At 47.3% G+C, this 21,777-nt stretch overlaps 1 protein-coding gene across 5 annotated transcripts in view; it reads right to left on the bottom strand.

Moving 5' to 3' along the window:
• The window catches only part of LOC111254523 (uncharacterized), a 130,335-nt gene that overhangs the window by 96,629 nt on the left and 11,929 nt on the right, over nucleotides 1–21,777 (bottom strand). For 2 of the 5 annotated variants that reach the window (XM_022815452.2, XM_022815449.2), the window contains exon 2: nucleotides 3,539–4,706. In XM_022815452.2, the coding sequence (XP_022671187.1) occupies nucleotides 3,539–4,143 (605 nt within the window). In that variant the 5' untranslated portion in view covers nucleotides 4,144–4,706. Of the gene's footprint in view, nucleotides 1–3,538; nucleotides 4,707–5,183; nucleotides 5,685–10,178; nucleotides 10,522–12,763; nucleotides 12,903–21,777 lie in introns of those variants that run through there. The other 3 variants (XM_022815450.2, XM_086974242.1, XM_086974243.1) reach the window with 3 other exon arrangements.

Raw genomic sequence — 21,777 nt, 5'->3', positions numbered from 1 at the left:
AACATATGGGTGTAATACGTTCGGACTATTAAGTACAACAACAGTTAACTTAGATAAAAGGTAAAAATTAACTAAGGCTATCGCGTGCAACCAATACTATATAGGAACACAAAATATTGGATGTTTCGCACATAGGTAGCCCAGTGGATGTTTTTCTCTCTTCGGCGGTTTGGCTGTCCGTCGCAGCTGGATATGACCATGTTCTGCGTGGTTCCCGTTGCGGGTGGAATGAAGATCTCTGGGCTAGACTTGTTGCACTCATCGCTTTTTCGTTGCAAACTTAAATCATGGTACAAATAGGCCGGCTCTTTGCTTCTTACATACGTAAGTCAGCTGTTGCGCACGTGCCTCGGCGTGGCTAGCCGATAATTAACACTGTCACCTCTGATACCTAATTTCTATACGGTTAAAAATTATATAGTTTGAGCTCGTATGGCGCACATACGAAGGGAAAATGTCGCGGAGAGGCATTAAAAGAAGAAAGGGAAAAACCGACGCCACCTTTAAAAGAAATTTTCATTTGTTTTCTGGACGTTAAATTCAACTCATTCATTCGATACGCTATGAAAAGAAGCTGCCTGGTTCGATGCATTACAGAGGTTATAAACACGGGCAAACAGGCGCGTTTCGTGAGGCATCAGCGGATGCTATCTTTAGCAAATAACGACAAAAATCGAGAGAATTTTAGGAAAATTGGATTTGATGATACATGTGATGAAACACGACGTCATAGAAACGACACACCATAGTCATCACTATAGGTGTAGAAGCACAACTTGTTAGACAAGCTCGTTAATGCTATTGTGATTTGACTAAGGATTGTGCCTGCAATTATAATGATACTTCTTAACAGTCAACTGCAGACCAGCGAGTTTTGATCGAGCTCAGCTATCTGAAGTAGACCTTTAGACATTGTCAAAAGAACAATGATTAAGTGGTTTCATTTGGGCACTGTGTCGTATGCTGTTGCCGACCAACTCAAACAATTTCAAACCACCCCACCCTATACCGGTGCCTTGGTGGGTTGATCTCTAGTGTTTATGACCCGATCCAGGTCCAGACCCTTGAAAGACCCCAAACTCCCCAAAAACCCCTTTTCAGCACCCCAGGTCCCCTATTGGCCCCGCCCACATCCCCAGTTACGCGGCTCCTCATTGGCCCCGGTCAGCGAGGCTAAGGCGGAGCCTAAGCACGAACGAGGGAGAGGGTGTTCACAGTGCATAATGTGCAGTCCGAAACACTGTCGCTGGTGATATGGCGACGAGGCCTTCCCCTACTTGTGCAGTTACAAACACTGTGATTGCTGCTGCTGCTGCTGCTGCTGCGGCTGCCGCTAGCCACACTGTGACGTCCGCTGCTGTGGTCAGGGTACAACCCTTCGCTGAATCAGCCAGCGTTACCAATCACAGTAATAAGCAGATGTCGGCAGTGTCGTGGCTGCGTCTGTGAGAGAGAGAGAGAGAGAGAGACAGGGGGCACCTGATGTGCTATTATGAATGGAAGTCGGGATGCGGAAGTGGCAAAAACCAATGCTCTGTAGCAGCAGGAGCAGTATCGCATGGGAAAACGAGGGTAACACAGATGGTAAAGAACATTCGCATGCGACCGTTAATCTTAGCCGGTTTGTTGGTGCTTGTTTAGATGATAGAACTTTGCTGATAGCCATTGCTAGCAAAAGCAATTTGCGCGCTAAATCTATGCGCTGACAGCCTTACTGATCCCGGCATGCGCACTGTGTCCGACGGTTGGCCACCTCTGCCGCTGCTGCTAGTACGGGGGCAGTTACTGCGGAGAGGACGCCAAAGACACTCAGCCAAACACAACGGTGGCCCATTCGATTGGTAAAAATGTTACTGTTTTTATTATGGGTAGGTGTTTAGGACTTCTTGCTGTCAAACCCAGTAATAAGATATCACAGAGCGATCGGCAAGCTCTTCGGCGAAGAAAACGATCCATGGAAGGCGCGGCAAACAAAACAACACAGGCATCGCAAAAATGTTTGTCGAAGGAGGTCCTTCGTCAAATACTACTTTCTTCGCTTGACAAAATAATCCGACTCCGAATACAATTTGTATGTATGTACTCGATGAATGCCTATACAATAGGCGTAGCGTACGCATTTCTTACTCTAGTTGCCTACCTTACAAAAACTACTACTATATAGCATTACCATATCACGCAAACAACGATATCATGTGATTATAGCAGAGCACCTATACACCCATACTAATATGTATATAGATACATTGTACTATACTACATGAGCACCATAGAGTCATTGAAATATCTATGCAGATTATAGCGCGAATAATCGTATTCTGACAAGAACGGGCTCAAATTGATTTTCCGTGTCACCAGCAGGCCGTCACAGTGTCGACAGCTCACAGAAAAGGTGGCAACAGCAAAAGATTGGTAAGAAAAGCCCATCAAAAACAAACGATGGACGACGTGAGTGACATGAAGTTTACCGCCGCGTTACCGCTGCTAACGGCGCTGGTTCCGCTCTAGTGGATACGAACTGGGGGAAAACGAACGATACACGGACAGTGGATAAATAGACACCCCCAATAGCTCCTGAATAGAAGCAGTCAGGCATCGGGGTTTAGTATTTACATTTCACTCGTTCGCGATTAATTTTGTTAACTTGTTTGTCGCCATCGCCTCTTCCGACTTTATCGCGTTAGAAGACCGTTTCAGGCAAACGAACAAAAGACAATACATCACATCAGTTCGCAAATATCTTACAACACCAACTGTCAGATCACCGAAAAACTTACTTACTTACTTACTTACAAGAATTACTTAAATTCACAATATCTACAGAGGAAACCACACATACGACAAACGTATGATTCATGTAACGGCAGCTGCACTGCGTGCTTTGCCTCCCATGGCCCGATAAATGAGCTAAAATAGGCTGCAGTCGTGAGTCGCTCGTGTGTTACTGGTCGACTTCGGTGCCGTTGTTTCAACACGTATGCGATATCTATATTTGTACATATACTAATTTCAGCTGGTAACAGACATCGATGAAACTGTCATTCGAAGTTTTCGGGCTAACATCCCATCTTACCACTCCATTGACACCCATACATTTTTCTAATATCGATTTGTAACGTGGATATTTTACTGTGATAACAAAAATGAAGTATCACACACTAAAACCTTTTCATCGTACGTCCGACCAAAGCTCCTATGGGTGCATACATTCACATTAGATCAACCTCATCGGTAAAACCACATTCATACATGCGAGCATTGTTCCGAGACCTACGTCCGAAGTGGCATTAGCATCGCGCGACAGTATTGTTCAATAAACTCTATATGGCAGTAGACGCCCACCTGTTGAGCCATTAGCCGTTAAGGACTCATCGCAGATTTTGCCTGATTTATCTATGGTCTGAATACACAGTGTAACATTTAGACAGCGGATAACTGTGCCGGAGCTTACTGACAAGGCATACATTTGACGTACATACCTTGCAATAAGGATCTTCCACATTAAAAGTAAAGCTATAGGCCACTAACAACCACTAACCTGTTAGGCTTTCCATGGCCGAGCTCCGAGTTAACACAGCACAGGACGAGTCCTGAGTACTTGATGGCACCATCAATCTGATCTTTACGGCGGCGATTTTCTGCCTCAACACTCGACGAATTCTTGACACGAAACAGGAACCGTGACCGCTTCTCGAACTTCGAGAACAGCTGGCTAAACTCGTCAAATGTGGAGAACTCACGTTGGCCGAGGAACACGTCTTTCCAGCAGGCGCTCGTATCAATGAGTTGACTATGGCCGTGCCCATGGCCGAATCCATGACCATGAGGCCCGTGACTGCTCCGTACGAGCGATTGTTGTTGATGTTGTGGCTGCTGTTGATGATGCTGCCGCTGCTGTTGCTGGGGAGAATGGTGACCACCCGGACTTGGCGAGTGTGACGCCAACTGCGGGGGTCCCACCTGCGGGGGGTGGTGATTCAACTGCGGCGGTAACTGTTGCGTCAGGCCCGGGCTGGGCCGAGCGCCCCCAGTGCCTGCCGCGCTCTGCAGGTTGTTATTAGTATCCATCGACTCTTCGCAGGCTCCCATTGAAGGCGGTGACGGGACGCTAGTCAGATGGTGTTGTTGATGTCCTCTGAGCATCTCACGGGGAACACCACCCGCCAAAGAACCTTGGGTTACGCGGTATGGTGATAGCGGGGGCCAAACGGCTGGCGTCTAGCGATGACTTGATGTACTCAATGACTCGGCTAACGTGTCCGTTCTCCTAGTGTGATTCTTTTTAGGAAAATCACCACTTCTGGCTGTTATTGTCCTCCGCCGTCGTTGTCTGGTCCTGCTTGTTTTCGAGCAACATCACTGTTGTTGGCAGAGTCACTGTCGTCATGCTGGTTTAATTTCAACTGAAGGAGAAGTTATTGTTGTCGTAAAAATTGCAGATGTTGTAGCATTCAGCGAGTCATCGTGCTAGTACTCACTTGAAGTAGAAACAGAACCGAGCTGATACCTCACTTGTCGCTGTTGGTAGTTTTCACCCCTCTATAACTGTGTCGTTGACGTTTCTGGCGACACTTACAGACTCACATCGGAATACGTCGCTCGCCCCTTTCGATGATTGTTACTTACACGGTAACAGAGTAAACTTAAAGCAAGGTCCAAGCTTCTGATTGTGTTTGATGTGAGGTTGCTTTGCAAGCGACTTTTCCCTGCAATACGAATGAAAATAAAGTAACGTCAATAAATGTTAACACCTTCATACGTACCTACCGGTCCCGCAGAGGTTGACTGAATTTAAGATTGTGCTTGTTCGTTATACAACGTACTGAATCAATTGTCAGGCAATTGTCATTTTCTGCCACACCCAAAAGGTGACAGGAAACTATCTTCAATGAGCTGATTAGCAACACTTGCATAGTTGCAATGCGCACTAATGTAACTATAATGAAAAAGTTTCTAAAAGTTGACAAAGTTAGTTGTGACCGATCAGTTTTGCCAAAAGACCAGCCAAGTGACGACTGACCGTGCCAACTCAACCTCAAGTAGCGACTGCTTATCTGCCAGAGTTGGTCGATAACAAGTTGTCTTTCTATAAGTAAAAGCAAATAGTCCGCTAGGCTCGATATATCTTTGTTTAGTTATATCACACAGATGCTACCAGCTTGCTGAACAGAGCTATAACGAACCCGAGCCAAGAGTCGACTGGAGGGACCGATACAACTAACAGCCGAGGCGCCTCATCACGAACTCGAGTCAGCAGTAGTCTCAAAGTTTGTGCTCTAGCACCGTACCAACGAGCGAGCGAGCGACAGACCGAGCGAACGAGTCGCGCCGCCAGAGGCTGGTGGAAAGGGAGGGATCGTCCACGACCCCGTTGCTGCTGTTGTCGAACCTCGCGCCGTTGGCAGTAGTGCCACCAGCGGCCCGCACCCCAAAGTGGCGAGCGAAGAGAACTCCGGCTGCGGCGGGGACCAGAGAGCCAGCCTGCCTGTTAGTTGCTGGCTGGCTTGCGCAAGATCATCCTTGTCTCTCCCCACCTCCTGCGGGAGCGGCGGCGGCGGCGCCTGTACCCCACCGATTTAAGACTCTCCGTTGTTGCTGCCCGTTTCCCTCCCTTTCGAACCTACTCAACTACATTGTAGACAGTGAAGCTAGCGGCCGCTGATTCTCCCGTGGCAACAGAGGAGGTGGCAATAGCCGCCGCTGGCACTGTCATGAGAGAGTACGACTCGACCGAGAAGTGGGTGGCGACGGAATGTGATGCTCTGTCGGGTTAGGCCACCCGGGTGGGGTGATTATACAGCAGCGGAGGCTGCTGAATTTTGTAAAGCCTGCAAGGCTGCTACTGGTACAACTACAGCTACTCACAAGCTAGCTTGCTCGCGGGCTACAGAAATGAGCGAACGAGCAAACGTTGAAAAAAGAACTGTGAGGATGGCGGCAGAGGCTGAAGGTGCCGCTGCTACCAAGTTAGCGCTCAAGCGCTAACGGATAGGGTGGGGCGGACGTGGTGGACACAAGGTCACACCGCCGCTAATGTGGCTGCCGCTCGTTATTGCAGAACCAGCATACTTCACCATGTCTATAAACTATGGGTAAGATCCAGAGTTAGGGAAAGAGGAAGAGACGGTAGACGTTGGATAGAGAAACGTGGGCTGGTTGGAGTTAGCGGCAGAGTGGAGTCACGAAGTGGCAATGGGAGCCAGGCAAACACGGCACAGTTGTACGATGGCGGTGGGGAGTCGGGGCTGATCTAGGGTAGCAGGCTGAGAGGCTTAGTGAGGGAAACGTTTGCAGCAGAGTTTGCTCCGTAAGGGAGGCAGACATTGCAACATCACCGGTGCTGCTGCTGCTGCTGCTGCTGCTGCCCACGGTGGCCTTTCCTCTTCCATACCGGAATCCGAATCACCTCCCCACCCGCTATCCCAACCACTCCCAGCTCGTTCCAATGAGTAGAGGTTCTTCCTAATGCAATACATATATGCACACAACGGTGGCACCATGAACCTGCACATAGTCACATAAACACAGAAATATGGAGATATAAAGAGCTTAGATACACTAATATATATACGCATAGGCAGACATAGTACCTATAGACAACAAAGCGTGGTATAGTAGTGCATGGAAGTATAATACACAGGAAGCAGGCCTTAGCAACAGCGCCAGAGTGCCGCTTAAAGGTTGCACACTTCGTACAGAACGTACGCCAACTGGGTGGGCGTCAGAAGTCCCTCCCACAGAGCACCCGTCCCACCCGACCGGGGACTGACAAGCGACGATTCACCCAAACAACCAGTCGACGACTGGTGGATGGACGGGCCGACGACCGAGAAGCGAAGGACCCACAGAAGCAACGCAATCCCTATTTTCCGCCGGTTGCTTCATCCTCCTTTACCCGGGCCCGCACCCCAACCCCCACTAACCCAACCGAACTCCCACCTTTTTCACCCGAGAGTTACGCTTTTCACCTCCCAACGCTGACAGAAGTAGGAAACGAGGAGGCAAAAGACACAGACCGCTCTTCCTAAGACTCTCATAAACCGTGGCCGCGCTTCTGTAACAGCGCAGCTGGCAGTAGTGATGACGGTGATGGCGCAAGCTATGGTTATGGTGATGACTGCTGGTTGCTGCAATCGCCCCCGCCGCCCCCATCGCCACGGTCTAAGTAACGCGAGAGGTCGTCTTTTGTAACTTTGTTATAGATTCGAGCTGCCAATGCTATCTCTCAACCCTCGCTGGCTTACTTGCCTTCTTGGTTAGCGAGAGTTGAAGCTCCCTACAGAAGAGCACGCGCCCCCACGAGCGTTCCTTCATCGGCGTTCTTGTTCGCTCGTTGACTCTCTGCTTCAGATGATAGCTGACCGGCTGTCCGCCTTCCTGCTGCCATTGTCCTGGAGAGCGAGCGTCAAAAACCAACTATACAAGACAGTCTACTACTGTTGCCGCTGCTTGTACATTTGCTACAATAAGCTCTTCCATTACGGCTGCCATACCACGCCGACCATTTCATCCAATGGTCAGAAACCTTTATTCTATTCCCTATATTCAACCTACGGCTTAAACGCCAAAACGCTTCCTACTTTTTCGCATTAGGGAGTTGAGTCTCTCCTACCCTGCACTGCTACTGCCCTTCCGAAAGTTCTCCGTCCCCACAAATCGCTCGTCGATCCTAATTCACAGCGCAATTCCCGAAACTCTCTCAGTGCCTTGTATTGTGCTGCTGCTGCCATCACCGCTGTTCCACGGTGTCGCAACATTGACGCGAACGGTGCTTCGGTCGCTGTACGACCGAGAGCCAGCCAGAAAGCTAGTAACCAGTTGGCGCTCAAGCCGCTAGAGTTACTCCGCTAATGATACTGCTGTTGTAGTTGGCAAAGTGAGTCGCTTTACATACCGTTAACGTCTCTAGTACAGCAGTACTTCGTTACGCTACATGTAGAAAATGCTCTCTCCTCCATCTTCTTTTCGTTCTACGCATCCCTTATCGTTCTGATACCGACTACAACAAGCAGGAAATTTCTACAGGATGGAGGACAACTGTGGGAGTAAAAAATAGACGGCTGGCCCAAAGAAGTGGGTCAACAAAAACAAGCCCAAAAAAGAAAAAAGAGAGAAGAGGCCATTCGAATAGGTAAACACACATAAAACATATGCATAAAATACATAGATAGAAAAACAGAAATTGGAGTTGGCGTATCGCCAAACGGCGCAGTAGTAAACTGTGTGAACGGAACCGTCTAGCAAGCAAGAGCCCAGTATAAATGTATTAGGAAATAAATTAATTCACGGCTATTTCCAGCTATACATGTAAATACCTGTATGCATGAAGCTAATTAAACAATTATTTCTCAAACATAGGACCTATGTCCTGTTCGTGATATATAACTATTTTTATCATTAGCGGTGCCGCGAGTACGAGCACGATCATTATCGTAAAAATCTCTAAATGACTCTACGGCATACGGTGTCAGAAGGAAACAGAAGAACAAATATAGTACGTTCATCTGGTCGTGCGGGTAGACTTCGATAATTGGTGGCTGTCTCGCGCGCGCGCGCTTTCTCTCCCTCGATCTCGTGTTTTTTTTCACAGAACGGCCTGTCGGGAACAGCGAAATGTACGACGGGCTGACTAAAGAGAGAGACATCTAACTCATATGGAGACAAAACAAAGCGTTACATAGAATCACAGTAGCAGTGGCAAGCACACGTGGCTGTACGCAATAGTGTAGTATAAAGGAAATTTATATTGAAGGGAGGTAGCTCTAACAGAGAAATTCTGGTTTCGCAATGCCTGAATGACGACCATCTAACTGTCTCTCAGGCGTGGATATATGTGTCTGATTTTTGGTACTTTTTCGCAGATCTGACAAAAACAAACTAACCGAGAAAGATAACTGCAGCTAAGGATTGATTTAGGTTCATAGGATAGTTTTTAATAAGTGTTTGCTAATCGGCAGTGCGTCAACCAGAAGCCGCGTAGTGACATTAAAACCAGCGGCAGACTTCTCATCTACGGTTTACTGATAGTACAAATAGTCAGGAAACTTGTAGACCTCACGCGTTCAGCCAACTTGTATTAATATCAATCTACTAGACTTGACGGATAAACTAGTCACTAAATGGTCAAATGCATATACATATATGTCTCATGTAAAACGCATGATCCTTGCCGGACGATTACTATTCATGCGTGCATTTTTGCATTTCTACTTTTAAAAAGCTGCATGATGATGCCACAAATGGTCAATACAACAACAACGGAAAAAGGCAGTAGTCCGTAAAGTGTAGCGAGACACGAAGGAAAACTTCCGAGGCGAGAGCAGTGCGAGAGGAAGAGATCGAACAGGGGTTGTAGTAATAGACGGTTATACGTACGTCCTTTTACGGCACCATTTATCGTCGACGCACTTGGATATGCGTGAGCATATGCGTTTGCTCAACGACGACAACGACGACGACGACGACGACGACGACCGCTATTTATGCGAAACTTTTATACCGTGTATGACAAGTTGTCGACGCAGCCCGCCGGGGGCGCCAGATCAGGCCAAATATTTCTTAGCATAGAAACAACATTCAGCATTGGTAGCAACATCTTCGCCGACCACCACTTCACTTTGTGGTGTTTTGCGGTATTGGCAGTTTTTTTGCATCAAGATGCTGGCGATATATGCATGTATCTATCTCAATATGAATATAGAAAATCAACTCGGACATGACACGGTACAAGCACATCTTTCAAGCACCCTTAAACCCAATACTTGCGGCTTGTGGCAAATCTTGTCAAGAAATTCACAAGGTTGGAAAGAAATCCATGAATGGATTCACTTTCAATATTCCTTAGGAGGCTAGCACAGAAGACCACTCACAAAAACACCGCTGGGGTTTATATAGTTGTCGAAGAAGATATGAAGAACAGCATGCCTCTATTCTTAGCGTGTTCGATACATTTAAACGGTATGGAATTTCGATTCGATATGAGTTGGCCAGTGACACGATCAGGCCACCACAGGAATGAGCCCCTACATGACTCCAGCATAGGCAGACGTATTTACGATGTGCGTTTATGTACCCACACATGTGTGTTGGTTTACCTAGGCTTATCGCCCTTCGTACTGGCAGTCACTTTTTGACAGACCGACCAGTTTCTTAACAGAGATACAAGTGGCGTGACTTACAGTTGTAGCATCTAGTTTGCCGTACTTTATTCCAATCCATTCTCCTTCTTCCGTATTCTTGACGCAAAGTTACAAGCCGATTAGCCCCGCTATGTGAGAAGGCTTGCCGGCCTATTAGAGCCTTCTTACGAGTCCACAGCTCTGTCCCCGCGACTGTGGTATATGCAGAGCACACTCTAGCTGCTGCTGCTGGATAGCGCCGTGGTGAACGTCGCAGGCGGAGTCAGCTTAGCTTGGGGTTGCCTCGGGTCGGGTCGGTTCGGCTCAGCCTGCTCTGATCTGGCCTGCCTGACCGGCCGGCTCTCGGAGTATGTACGCCTGGCTGGCGGTACTGCTGCTGCTTTCTGGCCGATGGCCCACAGCTTACCCTCCTCCTTTCTTGCCTTCTCGTTGAGCGAGTGCCGTAGAGAGGGTTAAGAGATGAATCAGGCCGAGGCAAAACAAGGCTAGGCAACGCTAGGCTGTCTGCCTACCGGCCGCCGCTGCTGCCAGAAACTAATACAAAGTATTTGGCTATACCCTCGCTTAGGGGTTTCGCAAGATCTCTACCTATCCAAGCAACAAACCACCCATCCGACCGTCCTGCTGCCATCTCCGTTGCCTCATCGGGCACTGGCCCCTCTCGCCTCCCCACCAGCTCGGCGTTAGCTCAACTACGCTTATAGTCCAACCCGACCGCACCCAGCCCAAGCCCACATCCCTACACATGCTGCGTCTGCTGGCTTCTCCTCATTTCTGTCCTCAATTCCTGTACACCCTCTCTGTCGAACTGCTGCTACTGCTCCCGCTCCCGCTCCCGCTCACTCCCACCGCTGCGTCTGCCTCCCGACTGTTTCTGCCTGCAAGACGAAGAAGAGGCTGCCAGAGAAACCGTCTCCCAGCGCTGCCCGCCAGCCTGCTTGCCTGGCTAAAACCTCCGAGGGTAAGAAGGCACCGCCGCCGTGGCCGTGAGGCGCCGTACAGAACGGCGCTGGTTCCAAACTGACCCTGTACAATGCTATAAGGGCTGTATGGTTGGGCAATCTGTGTGTGTGTATGTGTGAGTACGAATGTGGCTCGTCTGCACTATGGACGGAAGTGAAAAATGGGTAAGGGTCTTCCGTGGAGCGCGACCGGCCGGGAAGGGGTGTGTGAAGGGGATAGGTTGTCGGAAAAGAAAGACGTCGACGGCGTTTCGTTCGCCCTCTAGAGTAGCACAGGCGATGGGATTCGGAAGGTGGATGGACTGGCGAAAAACGGGAAGAGAAGGAGCGAGTCAGATCCCCAGCCTGACGGCATTGCCGACAATAAAAGCATGACGGTTTGTAGGGGTGCTTGTGTGTGCTACGTGCGTTCCTTTGTGTACGAAAGGGGAATCTGCCCATTCTTAGAAGAGATAGTCAGCTCAAGTCGTTGTGACCGTAGGGGTCCGAGGGTCGGATGAGAGCTCAGTACGAAGGGAGGAGGGGGACACGGTCGCGGCACACCCTCATACTGGCTCTGCTCTGACTAGCACGGACCAACACCCTTAGGCATTTCCTAGCACTTCCCAACAAATCTGGCTCCTGTCTCCTGTAGCCAGCAGCATATATGTGTCTATGGGTGTGTGTGTGTGTGTGTACTCTGTCTTCGTGTTTGTATGATTGGGCAGCGGTGGCAGGCTTATAGGACCAAGAGAGCGGTAACTAACTAGCAATGAGACGCAATTTCGCCCAGAGGAGAACGCTAGCGAAGGCCGGCGATGGTCGGAAACCCACGGATACGCCGGCCGGCAAGCCAGTACTAGTCCTTCTGAAAACCGACTGTCACGACCACTAGCGCTACACTGAGGTCCTATAATGTAGAATATGTGACAGCAGCTACTAGCGAACCAAATAACACCGACAACAGTTGTTGCCGCCCGTAATGTTACAACTGGAAACGTACAAGCGTCTTTTTTTTTAAGGCTATATAGAAGACCACCAGCGATATAAATATGAGTCTGCATAAACAGACTTTCGCTTGCCGCATCCCGGATGACTCGGTTGAAGCTCGCAATACTGTGTGGGTAAAACTTCATCTCGGCATGCATCGTATTATTTTCAAGTTGCCTAGCATGGAGCTCGCAACTCTATATCCAGCTGTTGCGTGCTGTAGTGTACATACGTAAACGAATTTAGAGAACTCACACGATAAGACTGCGTGCTTGTTTTGATCTAAGTGTGTGGCTGTAATAATTTCAGTAAAATCCTATGGCAATTTCATACCCGTACTGACAAATATAAGCAACAAGGAGTGACAGAGCAGGACGTTGAAGCAGCGTGTGCCTACGAAAGTGCAAGCCCTTTGCTTTAAGTATAATACGATGTACGAATCTGCTCTATGTGTTCAAATGTATACCTCGTATTAGACGGAATTTGGGATTACATGCAGTGACCACGCGCAGTACGCTCCTTAGGGCTTCAACGCAGAGAGGCGTTCCTGCCTTCATATATATTTCAAGGCCAAATAACCATTAGATTATTAACCGGGTATAAACGAAATGTTAAATATCTTATCTGGTACACGCCAGTGCTTTGTCATTGTCTGCATGTATGAAAAATGTATTATAATAGAAGCTTACTTACTCGTATTAGTGGTACTGATTTCCGATTCCTGTCTCTCAAAATTCTACTTTAGTATTAAAAGCAAATGCGAATGCAACGTTCTTTTCAGGGGTCTGTCTGTTTTCAGAAAATTAGTAGCTGTCCCTGTGGTACACTTTAAACGGTATGCGCACGAAACGCACACAGTCAACGGGTCTTGATATATATTGTCCTGCGTGCACCTGCACACTTCCGACTGCAACATCATCCGAAACAAAACAGGACCAAACTCAGGCTCGGGTCAACACGATGACAACAACGGTAACGATTTCCAAGAACAATAATCCAATCGACGAAGCAAGCCAGCGCGCGAAAAACACACTTTTCCTTTAATGTATACGTGTCAGTAATGGATTAACGAGTATTTCCAATAACGGCGAAGTTCGACAACGATTAGGCGCTCCTAACCAACGAGTAACGAACAATGTGATCAACTACGAGTAGCTATTGTACGCAAAATTGCACTACTTGACTAGTGGAGCACGGATAGAGGGGAAAAACTGTTTGTGGTTAACCGCGAGACGCTAGGCACAATCAGTGCTAAGTAGACTATGGCTGTATTAGTGTAGTACTCGCTATAATGATAAGTGTCGTTCTGAGAAGATTCTCTTGGCGATCTGCTCACTGACAGTGATAGGTACTTCATCAGTGCAATAGCAGAGCTCATGGCATGGCGCCCGAAAGGTGCTGCAGCGAGCTCCTCTTGTACGGCCGGTTAGAGTACAACTAACTCAGTGACAGGTCTCCGGGCCGTTGCTACCTCCATAGACTACATCGTATGGCTGCTGCTGACTATAATCGTTCACTACGGCTTACCGCTTGCCGTTCTTTCAGCTCCCTCTACGAAGCGCCATCTCGATTTTGCCTTCGGCGCATGCTACCTCCGCCGCTGGTTTGAGCGGCGGCTCCCGCCGAGATGGCGGCGGCTCAGACGTTTACGTAGCAGCAGCAGCGCTACAACACACTCTGCTTTGCTTTGCCGGCCATGCTACGTTGCACTAGACCATAGCCAACGAACTTACTCTGCCTACAGAAACACCCCGGGACCGCTCAGCGCTGCGACGCTCTCTACCCTCTACGGCGTGTCCTCTCTCAACACGTGGCGACTTCCCTCTCCCTTCGAGGATACACGCGGGTTATTGCACGCTCATTCGCATGCCGGAAGCAACGGGAAAGCAAGGGGGGACAAGACACAGGGAACGATTGTCCTCGAGGACTCTAGCAGCAGTTGCGTTTTATACGTATAAAAACAGTCTGCTGTTGCTGCTGCTATTTTTGTCGCCACGGTCGCCGCCAACGCTGCGACCACACATGGGGACGGACGGATGAACGGACGGATGCACGAAGCCACAGAGGCCTCCATAATCATCTGCTTCTGACTTCAAGGAAATGTGCTGGAAACCCAGACAATATTAACTGTCGCATAGCATATGGTCTCCGTGTCCGTGTCGTGTGGTGTGGTGGTGCTACTGGGTCGGCCGACGCAACGGTTTCAGACCGCAGGATGAAGTCGAGGTTTCTCTTGACTGTTGCACCTAGCAATCCTTCAATAGTAGGCCATCGATTGTTATCGCCCCTTCCCATCTTTTGCTCAGTTTTTTCACCAGGTAAGGCTCAGCCTGTCGTTTGTTACAGCCTGCTGCTACTTACTGCGTCTAGTGCAAACATCAGTCAGACAAGCAGCCAAAAAAAGCGTTTACGCTGGTGCACGGCGTTGAATCGAATCATATTCGGCTATATTGAACGAACGAATTGGGCAGCGACCTTTTTTCTGCTGGGAACAAAAATGAAAAGCTTGACAGCTGCACTGGCACTTGTCTCCGGCTTCCGAACATCCGTTACATTGTCCTACAGCCCATCGTCGTAGTTGATTCTACTGCCGCCGCCATCACAGCTACTGCTGCTATAGCAGCTGACGCTGTCGCGGCTATTCTCTCTCATCTACCGAGCAAGCATTGATACTGTCGTTGTCGTCGTAATGGCTGCCATTACTTCGGCTGTGCTTGCTCGCAGTTTGTTGCAACCCCCCTGCAACGTTGCCTAGTGTTCACTGCTGTTACCTTAATACCGATCGTTGTTGTTATTGCCCTACTCTTACTTGCAATAGATCTTGACACGTGTTTCTCTCTTTTATGTCAGTTTCTACTCATATTTGTTTGTCTGTCCGTGGGTCCTTCTGTCCGTCGGCCCGTTTGGCGTTTGTTTGTACCTGGCTGGTTGGGCTGGCTGACTGACTGCTAACAGTCATTGCGGTTGCCCTCTCCCACGTTCCTGAGGATGCCCGTCTGTGATGAGCTGAGCTTAGTGTTGATAATGATGATGACGAGGGTAGTGCTGGTAGAAGTGACCGCAGTGCTGCCAACAGTTTGTGGTTCGGCTAGCTGGCAAACAGGCCAACTGTGTGGCCGGTTGGGGAAGCTCAGACGCGTGCTACGTAAAACGAAGCGAAAGCTACTTACGCTCGCTCAGGCCGCCACTATCCGTCAGACCGGTATGTGTTACATAGTTACCTTCTCTATTACCATGCATGTGGTCGCAGCCAGCTCCCACACATGTTTAATGAAAGGCTATTTGCAGCCACAGTCGCAGCGCTAGGCCGCTGCTACTGATGCGTCCGCATCGGTTCTTCCAGACTGGCCATAACGGCCTGGCTACCAGCCCTACCGCGTTGTCAGAACTGAACCGGACTGCCATTTCACACGCAGCCGTTTGGAGTTGTGGCTTGGCATCTAGCAGTCGCAAGTTGCCACCAGCAGTAACCCCGTTCGCCCTGTTAGGCAAAGCTAAATTCCGGGTTGTTTGCGTATAGAAGCTGTCTACGCGCAAACAGAGTCAGAGAGATAAAGTCGCAGGATGAAATAGACGGATGAGGGACAAACCTCTCGATGAGACACATACGATAAGGGGCAAACGCGGGTCGTCTACAATTTGTTAAATGTAGGATGGGCTTCTATAGGCGTATAAGGACAAATAGTTCGCAGCTGGCAACTTACAGCAGCCGTAGAACTGTCACATGTGGCCTTTCCTTTGCACGATTCGTTATGCAGCTATGTACACACATGCATGTACTTGACATGCTGCGATATAAATCCGGGCTAGAAAACAGGAGAAGCGTCTCTGTCGTCTATAAATTTTCTTGCGTTGGCAATGTCCAATTAAATAAAACTTCTTGGTAGGTTAGTCTTAAACAAACGTAAAATTGTTGTCATAGAGAAAATCATACTGGACTAAAAATGTGTACATAATAGATGAAATGATGTGCAAGGCTCCGTTACGGCGCTCGCAGTTGTAAGCCCGCCCTACGCCTGCGTTCGTGACGAAGCTAGAAGTAGCTCACTGAAAGGAAAAAAATGAAGGTTTTTCTTGGCAAGAGCCGTCGCGTATCCCGTACTGCTACTATTGTGACCTTAATGAAAGCCAGTGGCAAAGGGAAGCAATACGACTATCCCGAATTATGACTACAAATGGATCGATGGATGCTAAACAGTTCGTCATTGCGAGAGTTTTCCAGCTCTTTACAAATTGACCCTTTCGCAAACGGCATGTTTTTTTAAACAAGGTTTTAGTTTCCTTTATGGATACTAATCCTCGCTTCTGTTATAGGTACTTGTCTCAGCAGTGTGGGGCCTTAGCCAACATGTCAAGGTGCAACACCAGTTGAAGGTACAGTGTGTCGGTACTTTTTTCATCTCTACTTTCACTGGAAAACATTTGTGCTTGAGTTTCCGTATCGAGAACGAAGAGAAATGAGCCAACTGGGTCGAGATTAGTGGGAAACCGTTTCTTGGGCACACTCGCAGTCTTAGCAAAGACCGATAAAAACACTGTGAGAACTCAACGTCAAGGCGAGGGTCTCGTTCGCTGCGCAGTATTCTATGGCTGCTAGCCGAGGCTAGAGAGATCTAGTCGGCGAATAACCTGGATAGGCGATAAATTACGCTCCGCTCGTAAAAAAAAACTAGGGGCATAGTGGCCGAGAATAAATAGTTAGGTAATAATATAACGGGAGACCAAAAAATCATGCCGAGCGATTATAGGTACTGAGTTCATCGCAAAAGTCAACGTTAATACGGTCTCGACGATTTCTCGCTTGAGACAATGGAGGAAGCGGGATGAACACAGACGCGTACGGCAGGAGGCAACGAGCAATAATACCATATAATTAAATTCATATAGTACAGATCTAGAGGACAAAGTCACGTGATGCACTTTCGGTGCATGCCGTCAAAGACTACACATGATCCCGCAACAAATGACGGTTAAGAAATATGTGGCAACGATATGAAGCAACACTATACAGCTTGCGAGCTATACAGTCACGTATATAACTGTGACAGCCACTAGAGGCTAACGTTGTAGATTGGTCATTGGCACAAAAACATGGGCGAGCAGATTCGTATTCAGGCTGAGCCAAAGGCCGAGGCGTCCCTACATTACTTGAATGCAGGTACGAAGCTTGCTATTTTTTATTTATTAAACAAAAGATCCCTAGCAAACCAACGGATTCACTTTAATCCTACTTCCGAAGTTGAAACAAAAGTAGTTTTCTATTCTTATGGCTTCAATGCCTCTTGCGTTGTAGCGCCTATATTGGTATGCCTTCCGTCGGTTTTCTGGAAAGGCCACATTTCGACGGCAGCAAACGCTATGAGAATGAAACAAGTTACAAAGGCTATTACGACAGTGGTTAATATGTATATGAGGGGACCGGTGACACGAAACCGTTGAGGTTTGTTAGCGAAAAATATAGGATAGAATAAAACCGGCTTTTTAGGGGTAGACAGCTTGTTTGGTAACCGCTGCTTTTCGTCGCTGGTGACTGCTTTTCTATCGCTGACTTCAAAGCCGCTCGGCAATAATGGGCCTGTTCTCAAGGTGCTGGTTGGTTCAAAACTTCGCGGTGCGGACCAGTCTGCGCTCATGCACTCACAAGCTTCGTTCTGTGCGCCTGCGCTATCAATAGATCTTCCGATAAGGCTTGGCCTTGTACGTGGAGAAACGTAAGAATCCATTTCGGCACATTTGGAATTATGATACGCTTTTTGTTATAGTTGTCATCATGGTTTCGTTGTTGCAGGGATATTGTCCCTAATCATCGTCGAGAGTTCGAAGCAGCGGAGTGTGATGTCTTATCAACAAAGGTCAGCTGACTGACGGTATTTCTTGATATATGTCATCAAAACCATTTGGAGATGGTGTCAGATAGAGTTAAAAGAAATCAGATAGAGTTAAAAGAAATATTTTCATCTGCGGAACTATTTTGCGATTTGCAAAACAAAATGGGGCGTTCAGCCTGTGACAGTATTTCGGTAAACTTCATAGCCTCGGCATAACCAAGGCTTCCTTTGGTTAACCATAGCTTGTCATCTTTTTATCAAATCACATGTTTACATCTTATATATGATGTTAGTACAACGTTACTAGAGTACAAAATTAGTACAACGTACTAGAGGCCGAGCGCTCCTTCCTGATCGTTCGGCTGCGCTGATAAGATAGACTAGCCTACAAGCTTTAAGGTAGTTGAAAAAAATACTTGTCGTAGACTGACGATAATAAATGGGATGTGTCAAGCACAATGATCGTTCAACCTGTCAAATGCAGCGCGAGATTACATTATTACATTTAGGGACCGCTAAATCCTTTATGCTTACAATTGGCTTGACTATGTACGGGATTGGAGATGTCAACTCGTACCAATCGAAAGGCTTTGGTATAGACCTTCATGATCTCGCGAGGTTTGCTTGTAGTCTTTTGCGTTTAGTGATACAAAACTCAGAAGTCTGGACGAGCTTCATTCGTTGTTTCGTTAAAGAGCATCTGCGCAAATGGCGGAACGTCTTATTGCCAATGTACATGTGCGAAGTTCCCGCTTTCCACTACACGATGACCTCGTTTTGCAAGCTTTGTCGAAGTACGGCTTTGATACGTTTATCGTAAACCTTCCAGCTCGTAGTTGTTATCCTCGTTGTTGCGTTGTAGGCCGACAATTGCCATAGAGCGTCAATAATGATAAGCTGCGAGACACGCTTCCTCTGGACCGAGTTCATTATACCCGAATTATTCACTTGACGATAGATAGGTTTTGTTTTCTGTGTCGATTTCGGGCGGCAGACCTCAATGAGCACTTCATCGGGAAATTTTTCTTTGACCAAATTTAACGAATATATGTGACACCTTCATTTCAGGTTGAATTTCATTAGTGAGTTGTACGCTGGTAATGCGGTTAGAAAAGCTACTCTCGTAGAATACGGTAAACCTTGGCCGACTGCGGAGAATCGACCAAGCCTTCATTTGTAAAGTCCGCCTTTATTCAGGACATCCGACGTAGACGCCAAAGTTGAGAAATGTCAGTGTCGCGCAATATGTACCCAAATTGCTGCTATCTGTATTCTGTATGTTATTTTTAAGTGGTATACATTCGGGTGGAGTAGCGTTCGTCATCTTGAAAGGGATACATTTCAGCTAAGGCGAGTCCCAAAAGGGTCACAACCGTCAGGGATGCCAACATGCAAATACAAAATATCACTGCTACGACAAGGTTAATTTGAAGACCTTGAGGTAATTCAATATAACGCCCGTTTAAGAGGTGTCGAAGATAAATAGATCGCCTTTTCGCGTCGTTAGAGGCCTCGTTTGATACCGAGCGGCTAAGCGGCGTGGACGTCGAGGACCGATCGGCAGCAATGTACTCCAAATAGTCCCGGCTAGCTGATAGGGCAGATTTATCTTCAGAATTCTCTTTCCATCGCCCCATGGGATCTGCGCTTGCGTTAATAATAGTATATCTTCTCTGAGGTTTCGAGTCGGTTAAAGGGACATCCATTTCGATCACGGCTATGCTATTTGGGACGCAATGCAACCTTTTCGTACAGGACTATTCGTACCGATTTCGTTGTTGTCCTCGTATTGTGCCGCCATCGCTGACAAAAACTCGAAAGAAGACCAAACAGCTTTCGCTTGCAGCGCAAAAGCGCCGAGTAAAGTCGACCTGCATATAGCTTAAGCATCAAGAAGGCAGCATAAGGTTGGGCTGATGCGAATACGCTTAGATTTTTGTTTAAGTTGAACTTACAGTCGCCTAGTTCCATCACGACTGCATCTGTCCCCTGAAACTGTGATCACTCCTCGGTGTAATTGTTTCAAGCAAACATCATTTGATCGATCTAAAAATAAATGCTTCGAATGTATATCTAGTACGCGTTAAGTGTTGTTTCAGGTGACTGGCCTCTAGCGTGAAATCGAGTGCTTTTGAGACAAGTTTCAAGCCTGTAGTCCTTAGTTCGAAACGTTTTAGCTTTAACTTGGCGTTGAGCATTTTCGATTACATCGTCATGTACGTTGTTCTGTCCGTTGATTTTATATAATTATGGCCACTTCAAAAAGAAAAAAAAGACGTTTTACCGATTCACGTACCGATTTGACCGAGAATCTTCCCTTCGACGCGTGGAAGAGCCACACAATGTGTCGGCACTTCGCATATTGTGACTACGCTTTGTCCTTTATGAAACCGATAGTTATACATAATCCTTGCGTCAAACCTTGGCCATTTTATGTATCCCAGACTCAAGTGGGCCCTCTAGCTCCATCTGGTCAACTTACAACAAATATTTAATTGACCCCTCCTTATCCGAAGCGCAGGTATCAGTCGCTCCATCAGCGTCGGTAAACTATTTTCGACTAACGAGCTGACATCTTCAGAGCTTCGATTCGAAAGCTGTACGGCGTACTCTAACCTAACGCAGGCACACTACCTGTCCTTCCTTGACGATCCTGCTTGATTGTTATTTCGTTCATTGTTGCCTGGCAATTCAAATCTTTAGCCGGCTTCTTGTCCATGATCTCTTTACTCAATATCCTAGTCGTTAATAAAAATTTCTTGGCTGCTTGTGAACCAACGAAAATTACTTTCTTGTACATTTGTAGTTTTCGTAACTTCCGTCGAATACAGGGAACAGCGCGGATGATTCGTTATTTAATACGAACTTCATATGAACTTGTCTATTCATCTGAACTGAATAAGAACTTGTCTATCGTTTCACAAGCGTCTAAATGATTTATCTGATGTGTACTAGCTGAAATTTTTAGTTGAGTGACGGCACCCGCCGATTAAGTACTTCTAAGCGACCTTCTTGATCAACTGGGTTACGTGAAACCGTCGACTCGCTATAAACTATAGGCAGTTTGTTTGAAATCAAACAAGTACATCGAACGTAGTCTTGCATCAGAGTCAGTAATAAACCCGGAATATGTCTCTTAGTATCAATTACCATTAGTAAGGAAAACAGAACGCGTCTTTCTCGTACTCACGCATTGACAAGCTCATGAGTTCCACTTTAATCGGCGCCCCTGTACATGGGCGCGTGCGGCGCGGAAGAAACGTCACTTTCTAAATTAGACGCCGTCAAAGGTTTCCGACTCACCCTTCATGATCTTATCTTTATCTTATAATAATATATATATTTGACGCTGTGTCGACCATATGCTATTGGGCCGCATTCGATGAGACGGTACCAGAAAACGATCAGAGTGCGCGCGCCGACATATTCGCAGAGGCGTCGCAAATAGCAATAACGACAACGACAGTAGCGACAATAGTTGTTTCTGTCTACGATGTTGCTTATAACGGCTAATGATAGGCCTGCACCAGTCGTCGTTTATCCAAGACCTGATTCAAATAAAAAATAACTAAGATGATTTTACTTATACCGATAATATTGCTAAGGTTCATTGTGAGGTACGCTCGACATGGCGCCGCGCACTTTCGACGATGCTGAGGCAGATCGATGTTTGATTACGCCCGTCCTCTAGGATAGATAATTCGGCCAGCGTGAACCGAAGAGAAGATGCATTTGCAAAGTAAAATGAGATACTATAGCACTTTCATTAATGCAAACTCTGACTGCGTAATTGCCGGAAAAGATAATGTTGGCATACTTTAAAAACCCCGAGTCATTTCCATAAAGGAGCCGTTAATACAAAAAATGATGGACACAGCG

Source organism: Varroa destructor, unplaced genomic scaffold (genome assembly GCF_002443255.2).
Source record: "Varroa destructor unplaced genomic scaffold, Vdes_3.0 BEIS01000007.1, whole genome shotgun sequence".
NCBI lineage: Eukaryota > Metazoa > Arthropoda > Arachnida > Mesostigmata > Varroidae > Varroa > Varroa destructor.
This window is presented reverse-complemented; position numbering and strand designations above follow the sequence as displayed.